Source organism: Suillus subaureus, assembly GCF_016647635.1.
Source record: "Suillus subaureus strain MN1 chromosome Unknown BJ212scaffold_9, whole genome shotgun sequence".
NCBI lineage: Eukaryota > Fungi > Basidiomycota > Agaricomycetes > Boletales > Suillaceae > Suillus > Suillus subaureus.
This window is the reverse complement of record NW_024538565.1, coordinates 248628-267143: the sequence shown is the minus strand read 5'-3', so window position 1 is coordinate 267143 and position 18516 is coordinate 248628. Positions and strand designations below refer to the sequence as shown.

At 47.2% G+C, this 18516-nt stretch overlaps 8 protein-coding genes across 8 annotated transcripts; 5 read left to right on the top strand and 3 right to left on the bottom strand.

The window, feature by feature from the left end:
- Positions 1 to 292: 292 nt before the first annotated feature.
- On the top strand, positions 293 to 3294 carry BJ212DRAFT_1341739 (uncharacterized protein). The gene is made up of 15 exons (XM_041335160.1): positions 293 to 341; positions 396 to 487; positions 544 to 558; positions 631 to 903; positions 954 to 1037; positions 1090 to 1096; positions 1151 to 1338; positions 1390 to 1469; positions 1521 to 1542; positions 1595 to 1710; positions 1759 to 2037; positions 2095 to 2206; positions 2257 to 2463; positions 2518 to 2621; positions 2674 to 3294. Exons 2-15 carry the CDS (start codon positions 397 to 399, stop codon positions 2971 to 2973), a joined length of 1878 nt encoding a protein of 625 aa, XP_041195110.1. The 5' UTR covers positions 293 to 341; position 396; the 3' UTR covers positions 2974 to 3294.
- BJ212DRAFT_1341736 (major facilitator superfamily domain-containing protein) lies at positions 3295 to 5771 on the bottom strand. Its single transcript, XM_041335159.1, has 9 exons — positions 5115 to 5771; positions 4996 to 5053; positions 4833 to 4946; positions 4648 to 4771; positions 4432 to 4588; positions 4124 to 4369; positions 3791 to 4074; positions 3621 to 3737; positions 3295 to 3572 (listed from the first exon to the last, which is right to left on the bottom strand). Exons 1-9 carry the CDS (start codon positions 5373 to 5375, stop codon positions 3437 to 3439), a joined length of 1497 nt encoding a protein of 498 aa, XP_041195109.1. The 5' UTR covers positions 5376 to 5771; the 3' UTR covers positions 3295 to 3436.
- Positions 5772 to 5888: 117 nt separating this feature from the next.
- On the top strand, positions 5889 to 7394 carry BJ212DRAFT_1341729 (uncharacterized protein). Its single transcript, XM_041335158.1, has 3 exons — positions 5889 to 6230; positions 6358 to 6671; positions 6726 to 7394. Exons 1-3 carry the CDS (start codon positions 6007 to 6009, stop codon positions 6902 to 6904), a joined length of 717 nt encoding a protein of 238 aa, XP_041195108.1. The 5' UTR covers positions 5889 to 6006; the 3' UTR covers positions 6905 to 7394.
- Positions 7395 to 7469: 75 nt separating this feature from the next.
- On the bottom strand, positions 7470 to 9741 carry BJ212DRAFT_1341725 (peptidase M24, structural domain-containing protein). Its single transcript, XM_041335157.1, has 8 exons — positions 9608 to 9741; positions 9484 to 9557; positions 8783 to 9424; positions 8595 to 8730; positions 8415 to 8527; positions 8169 to 8358; positions 8007 to 8116; positions 7470 to 7941 (listed from the first exon to the last, which is right to left on the bottom strand). The coding sequence occupies exons 1-8, from the start codon at positions 9624 to 9626 to the stop codon at positions 7837 to 7839; spliced, it is 1389 nt and encodes a 462-aa protein (XP_041195107.1). The 5' UTR covers positions 9627 to 9741; the 3' UTR covers positions 7470 to 7836.
- Positions 9742 to 10179: 438 nt separating this feature from the next.
- Positions 10180 to 11398, top strand: BJ212DRAFT_1446002 (uncharacterized protein; the record flags this gene model as incomplete). Its single annotated transcript, XM_041338176.1, has 4 exons — positions 10180 to 10481; positions 10540 to 10808; positions 10861 to 10958; positions 11012 to 11398. 4 exons carry the CDS (start codon positions 10180 to 10182, stop codon positions 11396 to 11398), a joined length of 1056 nt encoding a protein of 351 aa, XP_041195106.1.
- Positions 11399 to 13543: 2145 nt separating this feature from the next.
- BJ212DRAFT_1478797 (ubiquinol-cytochrome-c reductase complex subunit-domain-containing protein) lies at positions 13544 to 13965 on the top strand (the record flags this gene model as incomplete). Its single annotated transcript, XM_041339764.1, has 4 exons — positions 13544 to 13594; positions 13662 to 13727; positions 13780 to 13833; positions 13915 to 13965. 4 exons carry the CDS (start codon positions 13544 to 13546, stop codon positions 13963 to 13965), a joined length of 222 nt encoding a protein of 73 aa, XP_041195105.1.
- A 155-nt stretch (positions 13966 to 14120) lies between these two features.
- Positions 14121 to 15552, bottom strand: BJ212DRAFT_1478796 (HAD-like protein; the record flags this gene model as incomplete). The annotated part of the gene is made up of 9 exons (XM_041339763.1): positions 14121 to 14230; positions 14356 to 14396; positions 14455 to 14541; positions 14626 to 14830; positions 14883 to 14940; positions 15012 to 15055; positions 15115 to 15263; positions 15319 to 15410; positions 15475 to 15552. The coding sequence occupies 9 exons, from the start codon at positions 15550 to 15552 to the stop codon at positions 14121 to 14123; spliced, it is 864 nt and encodes a 287-aa protein (XP_041195104.1).
- A 372-nt stretch (positions 15553 to 15924) lies between these two features.
- BJ212DRAFT_1052475 (ribosome biogenesis protein Nop16) lies at positions 15925 to 17590 on the top strand. The gene is made up of 5 exons (XM_041328944.1): positions 15925 to 16143; positions 16341 to 16401; positions 16714 to 17002; positions 17072 to 17090; positions 17331 to 17590. Exons 1-5 carry the CDS (start codon positions 16047 to 16049, stop codon positions 17534 to 17536), a joined length of 672 nt encoding a protein of 223 aa, XP_041195103.1. The 5' UTR covers positions 15925 to 16046; the 3' UTR covers positions 17537 to 17590.
- The last annotated feature ends 926 nt before the right edge of the window (positions 17591 to 18516 follow it).

Below are 18516 nucleotides of genomic sequence, written 5' to 3'. Positions count from 1 at the left end.
TTCGGATTGTGACGGTCCGAATGCCTGTGATTCTTGAGTGGCGGGATTGTGCTTTGTCGGTCAAACTTCTTTCGACACTCCTGCAGAGCCGCATGCATGGCGTTAGACTATGCATTTGGTTATTTGCATAGCGAACGCGATACCAACGGCCGGTGTACGAGATGACTTGAATGAGGGCCAGTACTGTCAAACCTGCCTCAGCTGCACGCCCGGTAATCCGGGTTCATTTACGTCACCGGTTGCACCGTTGCAGGTGAAATCCAACGTACCCGCAAGGTGAAACTGAATCTGCTAAAAGTCACAAGCGTTCGACGAATATCTACGGATTTGTCTTGTTGCCAGTTTGTGTCTTGCTCTCTTACCGTCACAACCTGAATTTCCATCTCCTGGTCCAGAATGACAATAACGACCATACCTTTTCCAGACAAGTGCAACTACAATATCCAGTCTATCGCTGTTCCTGGCACCAAATGCCCTGGTCAAACCGGTGCGTCCCACATATTCGTCCGCAGACGTTTCACTGAATTCGAAGTATTTTCAAAGCCCACTATCGGAATGGTGAGTCCTATCTAGTACAAGATCAAGCACCACATATTTTATAATCGCTCATTTTGTTTCATGACACTTCAGCATTCTATGGTCTTGTGGACGTCAACGTCCTGCCAACACTTCCTGACGTTTTTGACAACGGTTACAATATCAATCCGGACTGTAGACTCCTCGGTCACCGTCCGTTAGTATCAACCAATCCGCTCAAATTCGGCCCTTATGTGTGGCAGACGTACAAGCAGGTGGATGGTCGCAGGCGTCGCATCGGCAGTGCTCTGCACAGGTTATTCTCACAAGGTGAACTGCAGGGTGAGGACCTCGAAACCGTTGGTATATGGTCACAGAATAGACCAGGTATATGTGTCATTTCTCACTCCGGGATCAGTTCTCATCGGTCACCACAGAATGGCAACTCGTTGAACTCGCTCTACATGCTTACAACAAAGTCGGGGTTGGTCTTTACGATACCCTTGGCAAGGATTCTGTAGGCAAGTGGGCTGTCTTGAGCCATTTCCTATTGTGCTGATAACTTCGCCACAGAATATATGTATGTGATATTGTCGCTATTTCGTTAAACCCCTCAACATTCGTGGTTGTCTAGTATCAATCATGCGCATCTTAGTATCATCTTCACTACGGTCGACCACATACCTGCGCTACTGAAACTAGCTCCCAAGGTTGCAGCCATGAAAATGATCGTGTCCTTCGACAGTTTGAGTCCAGATGCCCGCAAAGCCTTAGTGGCTTGGGGAGAGACTGTTGGTGTGCAGGTCAAAGAATTTTCGGAATGTGAGTATCTCAGCCTGATTTTACCGTACCTGCTATTTACATGCGCCGTAGTTGAAAAGTATGGTGAAGAGCACCTGATATCGCCATTACCCGTTTCACCCGATACAGTTGCATCACTATGCTATACTTCAGTACGTGGCTTTTGTATTCCATTTTAAGTATCACCAACTAGGGATTTTCAGGGCACTACAAGCCAACCCAAAGGTGTGGGGTACTCATTCTCTGTCCTTCTGACACTTAAATTCTTGCTCGTAAGGCGTGGTACTTACTCATGGGAACCTTGCATCGTCCGCATATTCCAACATGTTTGGTATGGACTATCCCCCAAATGGCAGCGTTCTCTCTTACTTGCCGTTGGCTCACATTTATGAGGTTCGTTTGGTCTTGCTCACCTCGTCTTCTATACTGACCCCCTTGCAGCGTGTGGTCGAACTCACAACCTTGGCAATTGGTGGATGTATCGGGTTTTCCACTGGCGATAACTTGCGTCTCCTTGAAGATGCGCAGATGCTAAAGCCTCACTTCTTTCCAGCTGTACCTCGTGTATTAAATCGAGTCTATCAGTCTGCTATGGCTGCTGGCAATGTCCCTGGACTGAAGGGCGCTCTCTTCCGGGCAGCTGTGCGGGCAAAACTCGACCAGTATCATGCCACAGGTGTCAGTACCCATCCATTCTGGGATGCCCTTGTCTTCCGGAAGGTATGTTCTCATTGACTTTCTTGCATTCCTAGTTACAACTCGATATTTCATTCGAAGGTTCGTGCGGTCCTTGGCGGAAACCTGCTGCTTGTTAGCACAGGCTCTGCACCTATCAGTGCCGAGGTCATCGATTTCCTGAAGATCGCACTCTTCTGCGAAATTACAGAAGGTATGGTCGGTCATCTTTGATTGTAAATTGTCATCTGACGGACGGCTCAGGCTACGGAATGACTGAGAACTGTGGTGTCTGTACACATACATTCAAGGCGGACCCTGATTGTGGGGGAACCATTGGTCCTCCTCAGCCCGTGAACGAATTGAAGTTGGTTGACGTGTCTTCCATGAACTACACAGTCGAGGACAAGCCCAATCCTCGAGGTGAACTCTGTGTTCGTGGTCCCAATTGTTTCACGAGGTATTATAAGGGTGAGGTCGTGTACGCACAAGTGCATTGATTGTAAGCGCTCAACATCATGTCAGACGAGAAAAATACTCGGGAGACCTTGAAAGACGGTTGGATCCACACCGGCGATGTTGCCGAGGTCGACCCGCAAGGCCGATTCAAGATTGTTGACCGCGTCAAAGTAAGTTTCCTCTCATATCACCATCGCCCCGACTTCATTTTGTATTACATAGAATATCATGAAACTTTCACAAGGCGAATACGTTGCTCTCGAGAAAGTTGAGAACATGTATGTTGCATGTCCACTCGTGCAGCAGATCTTTGTCCATGGCGATTCTATGCAATCGTACCTACTGGCTGTGCTCGTCCCGGACCCAGTGGCTCTGGCTCCATTAGTGTCCACGGTTCTCGGCGAGAAAATAACGTCTGATGACATCCCAGCACTGGAGAAAGCTATCAAGGACCCCCGAGTGGTAGCTCAGGTCCTCACCGTTCTCAATAAAGAGGCGAAGAAGAATCGTTTGGCTGGGTAAGAAGACTTGGATCTCTGAATAGGGCACGCTGACTAGCTTCAATAGATTTGAGACGATCAAGCGTCTCCACATTAGCTTGGATCCGTTTTCCATCGAGGATAATACCTTGACTCCGACCTTCAAGGTCCGCCGTAAGGATGCATTTGCGAAATATGCAACACAGTTGCAGGCACTATACGCTCTTGGAGAGCCAAACGGCGACTCCAGTAAGCTATAGGTCAAGTGCCTAAGCACCTCCAACCATCTACGTAGTATTTACTTGTCGATATACAATTATGCTTTTGTGTATTTGATAACGCAATCAGGAAGACTCGAACATATTCAGGTTGTGTCTGATGGCATAGAAAGTGTCCCTATAAGAAAAGAGGTAAAACAATGTGGTCTCGTGATATGATGCCTTGGGAATATACAATGCAATTGCCCATCGCCTATTGCGGTAGGTCTTCTATTGGAAATAGACCGTTCAACCGATCGACTTCACACTGTTCTGCTCGACCTTGCGTGACGTCGTCAAGCCCAGGAACGAGACCGTCACCATAATGACAAGCCACAGTTGTCCGCACAATAAGTTGTATTCTGTGGAGATTGAAAATAGAGCGCTAGAAGAACATGAGAGCAATCCTGCGTGTGAAGGAGGACAGATATACCTGACCACAAAGGGAGAAAATGATCGCGCGAAACACATTGCAAATTGAACTATGCCATTAGACTGCCCCAGCGATGCGGCATTCGGAGCGTTCTCCTTGATAAGAATCATGCTGACGCTAAATAGTATGTGTCAATCACTACAGCCAGCCAAAAATGGACGAACGCGTACGTATAAGCAAGAGAAGCGATCTTGGTCAACATAAGGACGAAAGCGATACCAACCCATAGCAAAGCAACAGTAGCCGTTCCAAGTTCGCCGGTGGTCTCATCCAAACCAGCACGAGCGATAAGGTTTAGAAGAGGCAAGACGAGGAAGGTATAAGGCCATATGCCCATGCAGAAGCTATACATTTTCGCAGAGTCGAACGTTCGAAGGAGGTAGGACATGATACAAAGTTGGATAGTAGCACCAATAGCACCCGCAATGGCAAGAGAGTATCCAATTTGTGATGCCTATTTAGTTGTCAGTTGATCGCACTTGTCCAAAGCAGGAGGAGCTCACTGAAAATGCGAGACCGCCGGATTCAATTGGCGAGTAGCAGAACAAGACAAATACAACGTCGAAGGATGTGCCGATATAGCTCAGCATGAAGCCAGATAGTGCCAAAGCGGATATGACTGGTATCGAACATAATTTTGAAACACTGAGAGGCTTCTCAGGAAGAGCCGGTGCGATTATGGCACGATTGCCATTGGTGTTTGAATTAGGGGAACAGCTTTTCTTGCCGTTGCGCTTGCTGGGCAGAGTCTAAGATGGGCATGAGGTTCTCCATATAACACACGACTTTTGAGCTGCAGATTGGAACGTACCTCTTCAAGGAAAATGAATCCAAGGAAGATACCAATAATAGCGATCATGGACGCAATAAAGCATGGCAAGAAATAGGGATAATCCTTGAGGAACTGGTACCCTAACATTTCTGGATATTTTGAGGCTGGGTGAGAGAACGTCCCGCCAATAAGTGGTCTATGAATGTACGCATGATCAACGTCGATATCCTGATTAGGTGCAAATAAGGAGCGCACCCAATGATTGAACCAAGAGGCCAGGTGAGGCCGTATATGGGCAAAGCAACCATCTGGTTTGTGGAGTCGGTAATTTCTCCCAGAACCGAATGAATGACAGCGACGTTTCCCGAAAATAAACCCCCTACAGAATTAGAAATTAGTCCAGGGGCAGAGAGGTATGGTCCGTATGGAATGTTCCCTACCTAAGCAACGTGCCACTAAGACACTCGCCAGGGATTTAGACAAACCAAACATCAGCGTGGTGATGGCGAGCCCGATTATGCCGAAAAATATCACAGGACGTCGTCCAATAGCATCTACAGCGAGGTATGAGGAAAGGCAGACCGAATGCAGCGGTAAAAGTACCTGATATCTTGGCCCATTGGTAGATGGAACACAGTTGAGACATAGCAAAAACACTCTCCTAGTGGTTAAAGGTCAGTGAGAAGAGTGATCAGATCATAAGATCAAACTAGATGACGTACAACCAACCCGCTGTAGAAGCCTATTTTTGATGGGTCATCTGTGAGATGGAGATCGCTCATAAACTCGTTGACATATGGAAAGAGCTGGGTGAACGCTATGGGTTCCACTAGACGAACTATGCAGAGTGCAGCGAGTTGGCCCTTTGGTAGAGGAGTAGACTTGGGTTTCTCAGCAATTTGAGCTTCAGCGTTGTGAGCATTGGAGGTATGGAGGAGTGGACATGTCTCATCGTAATTGGCCGTGTCGCTGGCGGGAGTCATAGTTGAAGACGATGACAAAGGCAAAGGCAAGGGAATTCAAACCAAGGAAGATAGTATTTATGCGCAGATATTCAGCAGATTAATGCCGACAGCTGACGAAATCTCACTTGACACTTTTCCATAAAACATAATATTTACGTGTCTTGCCCATATGTTGCCCTCTTAAATCCTCCAATGGCAGAAGCAACGGATTGAAAGCAACATCTATAGGATGAATTGGTTCAAAAACGTAGTCCGCATAAAAACCTCATACTTGTCATTGGATATGTCATGTCTCCCTAGCTCCAGAGGAGAGGGTTGTCGATGATATAATTATGGACACAGGCCCGACATCCTGAGTTACACCTTTAGGTTAGGCACATGATCGTATTTTTGGCACTGCACCTCGAAACTCCTGGGCCCAGATCCATGTCGTGTATATCTACGAAATTGGTATACGAGAAAGCTAAACGTCGGCTAATGCCGGTGGCTGAGACAATAACATGCACAAACAGGGAGCTCGTTGTGATAGATGTTCTTCTCAATTGTTTCTTGCGTTGCAGTCACTTTCGTCATCCACTACATTCATCTGCTCTGCTTTATATCTACTCTTACTTGCTTTTAACTTGTTCACACCAGTCTCTTATCAACTATGAATTTTAATGTCAACGATAATCCTCTTCTCGTCGCTCCTCGACCCGTTCGCATCACCTCCCACTTTGCTCGTACTACACATCTCAAACTTGTCGCTCCTCAAGTTGATCATGTAATGCTATCCGAAGACACTGAACATGTTGACGAGTACAAGCAGCCTACCCGTGTTGACTCCTCGGTTTCGTCCGATAAGGATCTCTCCTCTCCTCGAGCATCACCTCGGTAGGTATCTATTTTACATTTAATTCCCGCCGTGTGTGTCTGCTGAGCACAAAATTCTCCGCCTTGGCTTGCCACACTATCCCATTTAATCATATTTTTTACATCTCATTAATTCCCCTGATCACAGGTCTAGCCTTCCATCAGAAGCGCTTGAGGAGTTCCTGTCAATCTGCATGGGGTGGAAATGCCCATCATCTCCTGTATTACGACCACGTCGCAACGGTGCCGTATCGCTGCCTACATTTGGCCTCCCTTACAGGTCTAGGAGCAGAGTGGATTTTATTCACGCCAAGGGTGACTTGTCCAGCATTACACTCACTGAGGAGAATGAATGGGTCCCTCGCTCACGCTCTCCTCAAACCCTTTATGAGCGAGACGAGCTTGAGAATCTTGACGTTCAAGACCTTGATACCCAAAGGTGGAACATCACCCACACTCTTTGTGAGCGCTAATGATTATTCTCCTAAAATCCGCTTAATAGTATTCTTTGAGCAGCATCTCCGATATCTCGTGCGCGCAATCCATTTTTACGCCACCCATCTTATGACACTGCGCTCTCTGGCATTTCGAATTTTTCCCAATCATCCCCTCCGATCACTTCGGCAACGCCCATGTCTCCTGCGGCCGTTCCTCTTCCTGTCCCAACCCCTGATGAGTTAATTAAGGTTTACTGAACCTCCGGTCTTTATCGCAGTAGTCCTTGTCTCGTCGTCCTGTCGCTACTACCTTATATCTGGTATGTCCTTCAATACTGTGAGCTAGGTTTCTCGTCTTGCGAGCTGGTACTCAGCTTTAGACCAGTTCTCAGATTACATTAAAGATACCACCTTTGATTTGTCGGTCTGCTCCTTCATCGCACTAGTATTCTATTTTGTTTTACTACATACTTATATTCCACGTTGGTGTTCCCCCTCTAGTCTCTTCGCTTTGCATACGTTCATTTACTATGTTCCTTACACGTCAGAAGGACCACTTCCAAGTTTGTCTCCCCTTACTTCTCGCATGTTACCCGGTGCTGCGCCATTGCCTTCTAGGAAGGAACTCTCACGCATTGTATACTATTCGAATTCCCGTTGATTTCTGTATATCGGATTGATAGCCTCCATATTATGATGCTAGAAATATGAAACAAATGACCACTTTATGCTTATTGTAACGTGTGTGGTGAAATATCGTCCTATAAATTGAATAATATGCTTGGTTTTGAAAGTCCAACATTACATTGTGATTACTTTGCCTGTGGAAAGTTGTATTATGAAAGTTATCTGCTAAGGCACAGTAGGATTTTTCCGAGTGGAGTTTAGTGGTCGGTGCAAGTCGGTGAACTGTGGGACTCAGCCTAGCGTAGTCTGGAATAGTATCATGTGAGAAGATTGTTGTCCTGCTTCCATTTTGATTCCACTTTCAAATGAAACGCTTCTAAACTGTACAACTTGAATGAATTTGTTCCAGACTTCATGTCCGACTGAGGCCTTATTTTCCGCTCATTGTCTATCCCATCGTCCAGAAACAGTTAAGATCATCATCTCTGTGGATTTAAGATAGTAGGCTGAATGCACCTCGGTTCCAGAAATTTATATCCGTAAAACCCATCGGAGGAAAAGGTTCAAGGATAAAGTGGGCTAAGTGCTTGTCCCCCAACCCCCTTCGTCAAAAATACAGAATTTCCGTCTCCGTTGATGTAGAAGCAGTCTTCAAGGCGAATACCGACCTGTTCGTAACCATCAACATTGGTCTAATCAAACAGGAGTTTCTGCGGCTCCGCAGCGTCTGTACCTTGCCTTCAATGTATATGCCTGGTTCGTTCGAGAAGGCGTTCCCCGTTCGAATGGTGTCGTCGGTTCCTCCGCGGAGGTATGGAGCTTCGTGATCTTCAAGCCCAATTCCTTCAAACACTCAGTCCCAAAATTACAAGTCTGTGCTTTACTTAATGCTCACCGTGACCCAGTCTATGAGTGAAGTACCCTTTGTACCCACGCCCGTCAAGCCAATCACGCGCTGCCTTGTCTACGGCAGATGTATTCGCCCCCTCCCGAGCCGCTGCGTGCGCCAAGGTTTGGGCAACATGTACATCATACCAGATCGTAGTATGTTCCAGTGGGATGGAGCTATCGTGCAGCACGAATGTCTATGCGGAACCTCAGCCAACCGAATAGTTTTCACGGCAGAACTAAGGATACTTACTCGTGTGACGTCGCTGTTGTATTCAAACAACCGGCCACCAGCATCTATGAGAATGAAGTCCGCTTTGTCCAGTGTGCGGTCGCTCCCGCTTCCATGCGGGAGAGCAGCGTTCTCTACAGCAGACGAGGTTAACAAGTCAGCACATATAATTCGCATGTCAAATTTGAAAAAAAGTCTTACCGCCAAAAAGCACTAAGGCCCATCTTTCCGTGAGACCAGCAGCAGCGAGCGCCTCGTCTATCATCGCTCGAACTTGTGATTCCCGTATCCCGATGTACATCTGGGCTTGCACGGCCCGGATACAAAGAAGCGTGACCTTGACGACTGTGATGAGCTAGCCACGTTCAAATGCGAATACATCCGCTGACCTCGTTCGCACATCTCAGAAGGTCCAGCTCTGCTTGAGATTTGCGCGCCCTGAGTTGGGTGACTTCGGGTGGGGCAGACATGATGCGGACGCCGGGGGCGGCCTTCTGGAGACCGTCGACAATAAAATATCTCATCATGCCGTCAACATAGATGGGCCCTTCAAGTTCAAGGGCGGAAAGCGCGTGCAGCGCGACGGTGTATGGGTCTTCGTCTTCTGCCCAAGAGACATACGAAACTTCAATTCCAGGTACTGACAAACGTCTGGCGCGCGTTTCCTCGAATGCTGGTGTAATGACAGTGACCTTGGCTACAATGTTGGCCTCCTCGAGTATGGGAAATATTATAAGTAACAGTGGTCTCTCCGAAAGATGCCATGTCGCCTCGGAGATGTTACCAAAGTACTGCGCATTTGCGCCAGGCTCTGCAATGTATGCTGATGCGCCATTGTCATACAATATCTTTGCCAAGTTCTCCTGGCGTTGGAGAATTTCTGAACCATTTATGGGTTGCGCATCGGAACAATGGTTTGCTAAGCCTGTCCAGCGGTCGTAGCCAACTGAATAGGATTCGGGGTTGGCATTAGCAAGAAACTGCAAGTAGAAGATGGTTGCACAAATGGCAAGACTGAAGAAAAGCCTCCACTAAGGTAGATTATGTCCGGATGAAAGTCTGGCAATACTCTCAGCAGTGAGCAGCTTACCTCTAATAGGCACCGTGTCACTTTGGATGTAACAAAAGTTTGAGCGATATTCTTCCCAGAAACGGGGGTGTCGACTTGCTCATCTCTCAGTGTTTGCTGGGCAAGACAAAATATAGCGACTGACCATGACTGTCAGGTTTCATAATGATGATTAGCGAAAAGCGCTCCCAATTAGTGAGTACTGGTAGAGTGACCTATACTGGGCGGTGGCAGTGCACAAGTTATCGATGAAATAAGTCTGAGATCTGAGGGACCGAGACACCGTGATAAACCGAGACAACCGAAATTTTTCACAAACGTCACGCTTCAAGAATCCCTACTTTGACACCATGGAGGACACGGAAACTTTGTTAGCATTGGTCTGCAGCTTACTGACCGTTCCACCGCCAGAACTGAATGTTCTTCTCGATGCGCTCTTGTCGCACGATGGAGATGTTTATGCCACTGCCAAACTGCTTAATTCTGGCGATGAGACCAGGTCCAAGCCAGTGAGCAGCGTTTCAAAAAGAAAAGATCGTTCTATGGATCTTCAAAGCTGGTTAAATGCAGGCAATTCAAAAGTCGAAACCACGGTGTCTAACAGTCCTCCTCGAAAGAAACGAGACAGTCAAGGAATCCAGTCTCTCTCCTGTCAAAGCAACCATCAAGGACACTACTGTATGCAGCGGCTCTCCAACCAACCTCAAGGTAGACTTAATGTCGGTTCTACGCCAACCACCCTCGAGTACGCGGTCCGTACCGCGTCTTCTTCCCCTGACGTTGACGAACCCCTCGATGGTGGCCCAGCACACCCCTTGCACGATGCATCTATCTATATTACCACCAGAGCTTGCATGCAAACTATTTTATTCTATGCTCGATCTGTCCCAATCTTGGAAAAGGAACAAATGGTGGCTATTTGATCGTGTCGTTGAGAGCCCTCACCGCACATCGTTTTTTGCTCGAAAGACAGATGGTGTGGAGTCTGATAAGTCGTGGCAGGAGGCCGCGCAATATTGGTGAGATAAGAGAGTGTTGTATCTTTTTGAGACAAATACCTAAACCGACGCACCAAAGGTACAATGGTCGACAAACAGACCCACCTGATGTCTTTCCTGATGTAATGGAAGAAGCTTGCTTATATGTGGAAAATATGGTCAACAGAGAGATGGAGAAGCGACCCCGTCTCCCGCTTGAGTGGGCAGGTAGAGGGTCCGAGGGTCAAATCTGGCGTGCCAATGTAGCCGCATCAAATTGTTACGAGGGCACAAAGGACAGCGTTGGATTTCACTCAGACCACTTAACATATCTAGGACCCTACCCAACCATTGCCTCACTGAGTCTCGGTGAGCACCTTCTAACCCACTGTCCTGTGTAGTCATACCACGCCGTTCACAGGGACGACGAGAATCTTTCGCCTTCGGGAGGTCGTACCAAGTGAAGAGATCCACTCACGGAGGGCACAAACATTTAACATTCCTTTACCCCATAACTCTGTAGGTATTTGCACTGGCGATCCATGTAGAACTAGACTAAAACCTGCATCTAGTTGGTTATCATGCATGCCAGCACCCAGGAAAAGTTCAAGCATTCAATTCCTCCTCAATCTACACTTGACCTCTATCGACCTCTCTTCCCTCATCATTCTCGCCTGGAATATCCATCAGAACCATCCAATTGTCGTATCAATATAACCTTCCGGTTCTATCGACCAGACTTCAGGCCGCAAAGCATCCCACGTTGCAATTGCGGCGTACCAACAATTTTGCGTCCAGACATGAAAAATAGACATGACGGTCGGACAGACAAATACTGGTGGACATGCTACGCTGGCGCACAGAAGGAAGGAAAAGGGTGCTCGTTTTGGCGGGTCATGGACATGAAGGACGAGGGTCGAGGGCCGACCATCTCTGATGTAGGGAGCAATGAACGGTAACGTGAATTATGCCACAGATGTGCTCAAGCTCATGTGATTATACCCATGAAACAGTTCTGGTACGTCACTCTCGTTGCATCATTGTATAGAAAAGGGCTGAAATCATTACAACAACAGCGATGAACATTTCGGGAACAACAGGTTAAATGTGTTACTAGATTCCGCTGAGCGTGATGCAAGTTCCCTCAAACCTTCAAGGCTTCGAGCGGCGAACTTAAATAATCATCAATGCAAGCATGTGGTAATGGTGATGGGTTCCGTAGTGGTCCGGCAATATCAAAATTTCGCTGGCGCATGCTGTGGTAACAAGAATGTTCAGATTCTTGCCTGGTGACATAGAACTACAAGAGAACTCGCCGGCGTATTCCGATAATCTCTACAGGATAATCTGGTTTCTACGGCATCCCGCAGGATAATACATAAATATAACTCGACATCCCCATGTCGTAGCCGTGGCTGGCTTGAAGACAAGCGCCTAAAGCCGTACGTGACAGAGTGGCATTGTCGTAGGGCAGCCATCACAACGCACGTGTGAACACCCTCCGAGTCACTCAGTTGTTTGGGTGGCAAAATTGGAGCCACGCGGTTTTTCATCCACACCTGTGAATTCCATTCTCTAGGTCATCAGTCGATCAGGACGTAAAGCAGCATACGGCATGGTCGAGTCACGGGTGAGTCTACGAGGTAAGGTCTTGACCATCCTTAGCCCTGACAATTGAACGTGCTTAAATTCAATTGAATTTGTTCACGTTACCGATCACATCAACTCGACTGGCTTTTCTATAAGACGGTCTGACACAGGGCATTCAATCTTTATCAGGAACCTCATCTCCGCTTCACCGCCATATTAACACACCCTGATTGGCACTTGTCCATACACAGAATTATCGATACATACACGTCTTGATCATGAGTCGGAACTTATCAAAGACGTAAAGAGGTTCGGGCAAAGATCGAACAGAATGACGGCGCAGGATGCAGCTGGAGGCGGTTGATGAGTTGCCACCCCAGATCCTGGAATAGGAAAACGCTGATCTGCTGCACGCTGGAAATGATCACTCCCGGCAGACCCGTTGTACCTCACCGCAGTTTGGCTTTCAATGATGGCACGACGTCGACTTCCCATGGCTCGTCCCGGAGTGACATCTCTTCTGAATTTTTTTTTTGAATTGACGGATATGATGGGAACTATGGTCATTCAAGAATAGAACACAACAACAAACGACAACGTGTTTCGATAGTTTTCTGCGTCTTGGAAGGCGCTCCTCGTTTCAGGGTCCCTATGAACCCCTTCTGTCATTGGTCTCCGCCAGAATGTCGGTTATGGAATCCTGGGTTTGTGGCGCCGTATATTAACCTTGCTGAGTGTTCTATTTGTCAGAGTGAGTGAATTCTCTGTTATCTGAATTCTATGACCGTGACCTTTCCACAACCATGCTTCTGCACTAGTCCAATTGCAGAACCTGAGGCTCCATGATATCTCCTATATTTTGAACTTAGTTCCCGGAGTTGGAATTGGAACAATGCAGCTGCACGGCCATCATCTTTTGTAAGTAATATTAAAAAAAAGATATCAAGTAAACGCTCCTCACTTGATGCGATTGTATCGTGTGTATGAAGCTATCTCATGTGTGAAGCTTCCCAATTTTAATGAATTCCCTAGGGCAGACCATTGGTTAGTTGTGGTGTGATGGTATCAATGGTCGACTATAGATTTGTAGTGTACGTAGTATAAAACTTTTTGCCTCTGATGATCGTGCAAGATCTCGGTGTGATCACAAGAACTTGAGGGCAAGAGCTCGGATATAAAACTTCGGAATTGCTCGGCATTGACGTTAGTGATAGAGTCGGATTCATCTTTTGAATGTCTGAGCCCATGGCCGCCACCACTACCAGTGTGCGCTGCAGCCACGTACGCGCATCACAGGGATTGTATCCTCCACAGCAACGCGCCATACTTGCCAATAAGTTCTGAGGGAAGACGGGCTGCACTTAATGCATGTTAAATACGAATATTTTATCTGGCTGAACGTGTAGAACCAAGTCACGTGGCGACATTTTTCAAATTCTCCGCTCTCGCCCGAGTTCGTAGTGCATCACCTTCAGAGTCAGACCTTGTCATTCTCACTACTTGTCCATTAGACCATGGCCCGTGTATCATTCCAACCGACCTCGCCAGCTCGCTTTGCCAGCACTGTGTGTATCATCTCCTGCCATTCTGGCCAAGGTTCAGTTATTGATGCTTGCCTTTGACGTGATTTAGCTGGCCAAACGGTGGGGGCCAACGCTAGGCATATGGGGTGTGGGTGCCGGTACCGCTGCTATCTTCGTGCGTCTAGATAGTGCTGCTCCTGTTGTCTTTCTTCTGATTCACCGAATAGCTATTGTCTGTTACCCCGGTTGTGAAGAAGGGTCTTCTCGTAAATGTTCCACTGGTGAGGTCCTACGTTATCATGAACATTCATTCTACTCATGACTCGAAACTCTCATCTCGCGCGTGACGGATACAACTTTAGCTTGGGAATTACTACGAGGACAAGACACCTGCTTCGGACAAGCCGTTCTAAATGGTCTGCAATTATAGACACATACCGCCCTTTGGAATACCAGTATTTCATTTAATGTAGAATGCGGCTGCCCAGAATATAAGTTCGTGATCATTGAAATCCGCCGCGGAGGCGTCAATACAGATTGTGATACCACCAAACTGTAGCCATAGCTTTCAAAGTTTAGCATATGTTGTGTTGTCATGGTCAAGGTCACTAGTAAGGTCGATGCCTAATTTGCCTTCCAATTGCTTGACTGCATTAAGAGTGCCACCTATCGGAACATCTAAAAGAAGATTCATCAGGACAGTTTGCCAGGATATGTCGTTGGCGCCGCATGTCTAAGCTGCTAAAGATAACGCAGCCGCGGACGCATGTACGGATCACATGTACTTGGAATACGCGACTTACGGATGGTCTCCATGCCAAGAGCGCGAGCGGCCTTCAGATTCCTGTTGACAGTTAGAAGTAAGAGCACTCCACTAGGAACGCAGTAGGAGCAGTCCTTACATTCCTATATCGTCAAGGAAGACGGCTTCTCCGGGACGGATGCCATTTCGGTGACAGGCGAGAAGATAGAATTCAGGATCAGGTTTCCTGTTGATGGGTGGAAAGCAGTATAAGTAACACCACTATCGCTGAACCTCGTGAAGATCGTAGTTGAAGGTTTTCCTAACGTACCGCATGCCCAACTCGCTGGAGTCACAGAAGTCGTCGAATAACGCGCGGAGATGAAACTTTGCCTTATCATCCCATCCCAAGAACTGCAACTCTGAGTCGGGAACTCCCATAGGAGGTTGTCCTGCGGTCAGGGGTGAAGAAGAAGAGTCCGTGATGTGCTTCGAGTAATTATTAGTAAGAGCGACGATAAGCCATCTTCCAGACGCTATCGCAGGCACTAAGCATGATTGGAGTGTACTGTGATGCAATAGAATCACCTCTTATCCGGTGAATGGCCCGTAGGATGTGGCAATCATAGCTGTCTGTCGCATCATCCTACCAAAAAGCTTGTGGCGTTGAGGGGATTAGTAGCCGGAGGCGGCTCATTGGGCGTTTCCAACACTGACCTCGCGGCCGTCAATATCAAGCATCACAGGTAAAGTCGGGCACTCTGATTCGACAGAGATTAAAATATTTACCCAAGAAACGTACGAGTATATGAGGCCATACCTATTTTTTTGCGAGCACAGTATGCCGTGTACCATTTGTTACTATTGTCTGTGTCAGACAGGTCACGTCCAAACTCTTCGTAAAATGAGAAGAGGGATAGCTCTCCACGTTCGAACTTCTGCCAGGCACCACCAGGCCCTCGGGAGGTTCTGCCCGCAGAAAAAGTCAGAAATGCAGAGATGAACAAAGCTTGAACAAGCAGACATCGAGACATTCAGGTAATCCTTAGGTAGGCCTTTCTCCGACTCAAACTCATCGATTGCAATAAACGGGCTACGAAGGACGACGCCGCCAATCTATAAATCGCAGGGGATAGTCACCCGAAGATGATCATGATAGCAACTATGACGGACAACAGACGGTACCGCAGACGTTGTTCGCGTCGGCGCTATTGGGACGTACATCAAAAACAATGGCCTTCAGGTGAGGAGAAGACATCGGTTAAACGAACCCGGCGGCTCCTACGTACGCAATGGTCACCGACTGTGACCGCTGCCGCACACGGAGCTTGTCAAACCGAACAGACGACACAAGGAAGAAGAATAATCAATTGGGAAATCACGGCATCTAAGTACCAAAGTTACCGGTTCATATATAATCATTATTAATCCCGGCGGTTCGGTCGACATAATTCTCAAGAATCGAGTTATCTCGCGAAACATTTTCATCAAGTGTCCATGTCAGTCACAGATTGGCAGTCGCTGTCAATGTCAGAACAAAGACATGTCTTTTTCCATACTCGCATATTTGTATCTAGGGGGCTACCTATCCGTGGTATTGGTATTGCTTCAACGCGTCGGTCGGAGTTTGAAAATACCTCTTGCTTTCTTGACTCCTTGTGCAACATATTCGGGATACTGTGAAGCTTCCATCTCTGCCAATTCAAATCATTCATCCGTGTATCCTATCGTTACCAGCTTGCAAGACCAAATATGGCTAATCCACGGCAACGTCGTAAAGCCAAATCATCAACGCATAAAACCGTATCCCATTCACGGCGTGCCCAGAAGCTCCTGAAGAAGATGCCAGGTGAGCTTCCGATCATAATCTTGTGTTCATTTGCATGGTATATGAACGTTTATGCTCATTTATCGGATGCTTGCGGATTCTTGACTCCCTTGTTTGTTATACCCGAGTGGTCTTGCACTCTCGTTATGCCTGATTGGTTTTTAAGAAGATCATAAATGCGATAGACTAAGTGCCCTGCTGATGAAGTTCATTTTTAGTGATACGAGGTCCAAAAGTCTTGCAGGACGCTTGGGATAAATCAAAGACAGTTCACCAAAAGTGAGTTCACCCCGTATTGATTTTAACTTGTCTTGCTTTTGGAGTGCTAGTGGGGCTGGTACTTTCGAAGTTGTCAAATCTTACGGTGATGCGGACTTCGTCGCCGATCACCAGACTTTGGCGAATAAGGATTATCTGCTCTACTGGTATGATTTTTGAGGCAGGCTACCACACGTGGGTGACTGTCCTAACGGAACTCGTCTTGATTTCTGTCAACCTCCGCGAGACTTGTCGTCAGCTCCGCGGCTCATAATTCAAATGAATTGGTTTTTGATCGGTCGTTCAAATATCTGAACAAATATTTTCCTACAGTTATGCTGCACTGGGGCTTCAGTTCGCTTTGACCCCCACGCATTCGGGCGGAGCAGAGCGGACATTAATCCCTCCAAAAGGTTTAGCTGGTGCTGGGTCAGTTCCTGCTACCCCTAAATCAGTTGAGTCCAGCCCTTTGGCTATCCCCAGAGGGTTTGGAAGAATTATTCGAGACGAATTCGGTAATGTGATACGAATCGACCTTTCTGAATTTGAGGAAATCCAAGACTCTGTACAAAACACCGAGCTCCCAGAAGCGGATGTAGATGAAAAATCTATGGATAATTGGGTCGGTTGTCTCAATAAAATGCATCATCCAAATATGGATTCACAAGGATTGTCCTCGTCACCTGCGCAGGGTGCACATCCGGTTGTTGGTGAGTGCCGCTGTTAAAATGAATGTTCTAGTGGTTTGTGGTTCGATGCCTTCTGGCGCGAAATTCAATTTTCCATGATGTTGGTATGATGTCAAATGATCTCAATTAGAGAGGACATTGTCATACTTTTTTTGGTCTGCTGTACTTTGATCTATTTTTGTGGTGCCTACGGCACTAGCGCTTCTTTATGGTTCATATGACATACGAAGTCTTTCGATTACTGATTGTTTGAAATAACAGTGTTGGAGAAACTGTCGGCCTCGGGCAGGGCACTTCCGCGACACTCGTCATGTGGAGAAAGATCATACCTCGCGCGCTTAATCCAAAAATATGGCGATAACTATGAAAGGATGGCAAGAGACCGCCGTCTGAATCCTGAACAAAAGACAGTGGGTGAGCTAAGAAGGGCGGTCGGAAAAGCGGGCGGGGCGGAGTCATTCTGTTGACTGATATATTCATGTGCACACATTGTCGCAGACTGACAATGCAATACAGGTCTGTAATGTTGCTTCTCCAGCGCTACAAAGTAGGGTGGGTTGTTAAAGAGCGCTCGGTTAAGGGGAGTCAACCGACCCCGATATTACATGTGTGACTGTCACACCGGGACTTCGAAAACACCCAAGGCTGTGTACGCCCAATCGGAACGATGTTCCAGAGAATTGTACGTATGCGACTAGTATGCACCACGCTGTTTTCTTGAATGAATGTCGTTTAACAAGCAGGGTCAGGGGTGATATCGCAATGCAAATCACTACTAGTAGTACTTTGAGTTATGTAAGATAACCCCGACAGGTCACAAGAGCACGAGGTGGCCGCTCGTGTCTTCAATATGTGGCGCAAAGTTACGAAAAGGTCGACGGCCTGCCTCCTTGAATCTTCATGCGTGCGTATATTGGCCAATCTGCCAATGATCGCTCGTTGAGTTAATGTCAGGGACGAGCTTTGGATATGAGCGTATCAGCATGTCGGTGTTGACAATGTTCAAGAGTGTGGGCCCTGGCTTGAGTCAGAAGTGACATTTCCATCATAGAAAAACATAGCTTGCCGCATCATAAAGCCTCATAAAGCTTGGGATGGAACCAATAATCAAAGATCTGAGTTAATTAAAGCCGGCATGTCGGAATTCGAAATTGGATAAGTTATTGACACCTTGGAGTCTCGACCTTCGAAAACGGCAAAGTGGCCAGGACCGAGCCTATCAATAACAACAGCGCTCGCAGCTCGCCGAACACATGTACGTAGACACCTGTCAGGGTTGCTCAGTTAGTGAGTGGGCGGCATGGCGTGGCTCTCCCGGCAGGTTGTCTTTCCGATTGGCGGGGAACACAGTGTTCGATATTACCCGGGGCGGCAGAGGCTTGCAGAGGTCAGAGTGAATCAGTGCCTGTAAGGTGACGAGAAAATCACTTCATACGTCCTGAATCTA

Coding starts and splice junctions, on each gene's coding strand:
- BJ212DRAFT_1341739 (XM_041335160.1), top strand. CDS start 397: ATGACAATAACGACCATACCTTTTCCAGACAAGTGCAACTACAATATC. Junction 1,470..1,520: donor CATCACTATGCTATACTTCA/GTACGTGGCTTT, acceptor AGGGATTTTCAG/GGCACTACAAGCCAACCCAA. Junction 2,464..2,517: donor TTTCACGAGGTATTATAAGG/GTGAGGTCGTGT, acceptor ACATCATGTCAG/ACGAGAAAAATACTCGGGAG.
- BJ212DRAFT_1341736 (XM_041335159.1), bottom strand. CDS start 5,375: ATGACTCCCGCCAGCGACACGGCCAATTACGATGAGACATGTCCACTC. Junction 5,054..5,114: donor GCTTCTACAGCGGGTTGGTT/GTACGTCATCTA, acceptor TTTAACCACTAG/GAGAGTGTTTTTGCTATGTC. Junction 4,589..4,647: donor CCTCTTGGTTCAATCATTGG/GTGCGCTCCTTA, acceptor GTACATTCATAG/ACCACTTATTGGCGGGACGT.
- BJ212DRAFT_1341729 (XM_041335158.1), top strand. CDS start 6,007: ATGAATTTTAATGTCAACGATAATCCTCTTCTCGTCGCTCCTCGACCC. Junction 6,231..6,357: donor TCTCCTCGAGCATCACCTCG/GTAGGTATCTAT, acceptor CCCTGATCACAG/GTCTAGCCTTCCATCAGAAG. Junction 6,672..6,725: donor GAACATCACCCACACTCTTT/GTGAGCGCTAAT, acceptor TTCTTTGAGCAG/CATCTCCGATATCTCGTGCG.
- BJ212DRAFT_1341725 (XM_041335157.1), bottom strand. Junction 9,425..9,483: donor TGACACGGTGCCTATTAGAG/GTAAGCTGCTCA, acceptor AATCTACCTTAG/TGGAGGCTTTTCTTCAGTCT. Junction 7,942..8,006: donor GCATATACATTGAAGGCAAG/GTACAGACGCTG, acceptor GGTTACGAACAG/GTCGGTATTCGCCTTGAAGA.
- BJ212DRAFT_1052475 (XM_041328944.1), top strand. CDS start 16,047: ATGGCTAATCCACGGCAACGTCGTAAAGCCAAATCATCAACGCATAAA. Junction 16,144..16,340: donor GCTCCTGAAGAAGATGCCAG/GTGAGCTTCCGA, acceptor GTTCATTTTTAG/TGATACGAGGTCCAAAAGTC. Junction 16,402..16,713: donor TCAAAGACAGTTCACCAAAA/GTGAGTTCACCC, acceptor ATTTTCCTACAG/TTATGCTGCACTGGGGCTTC.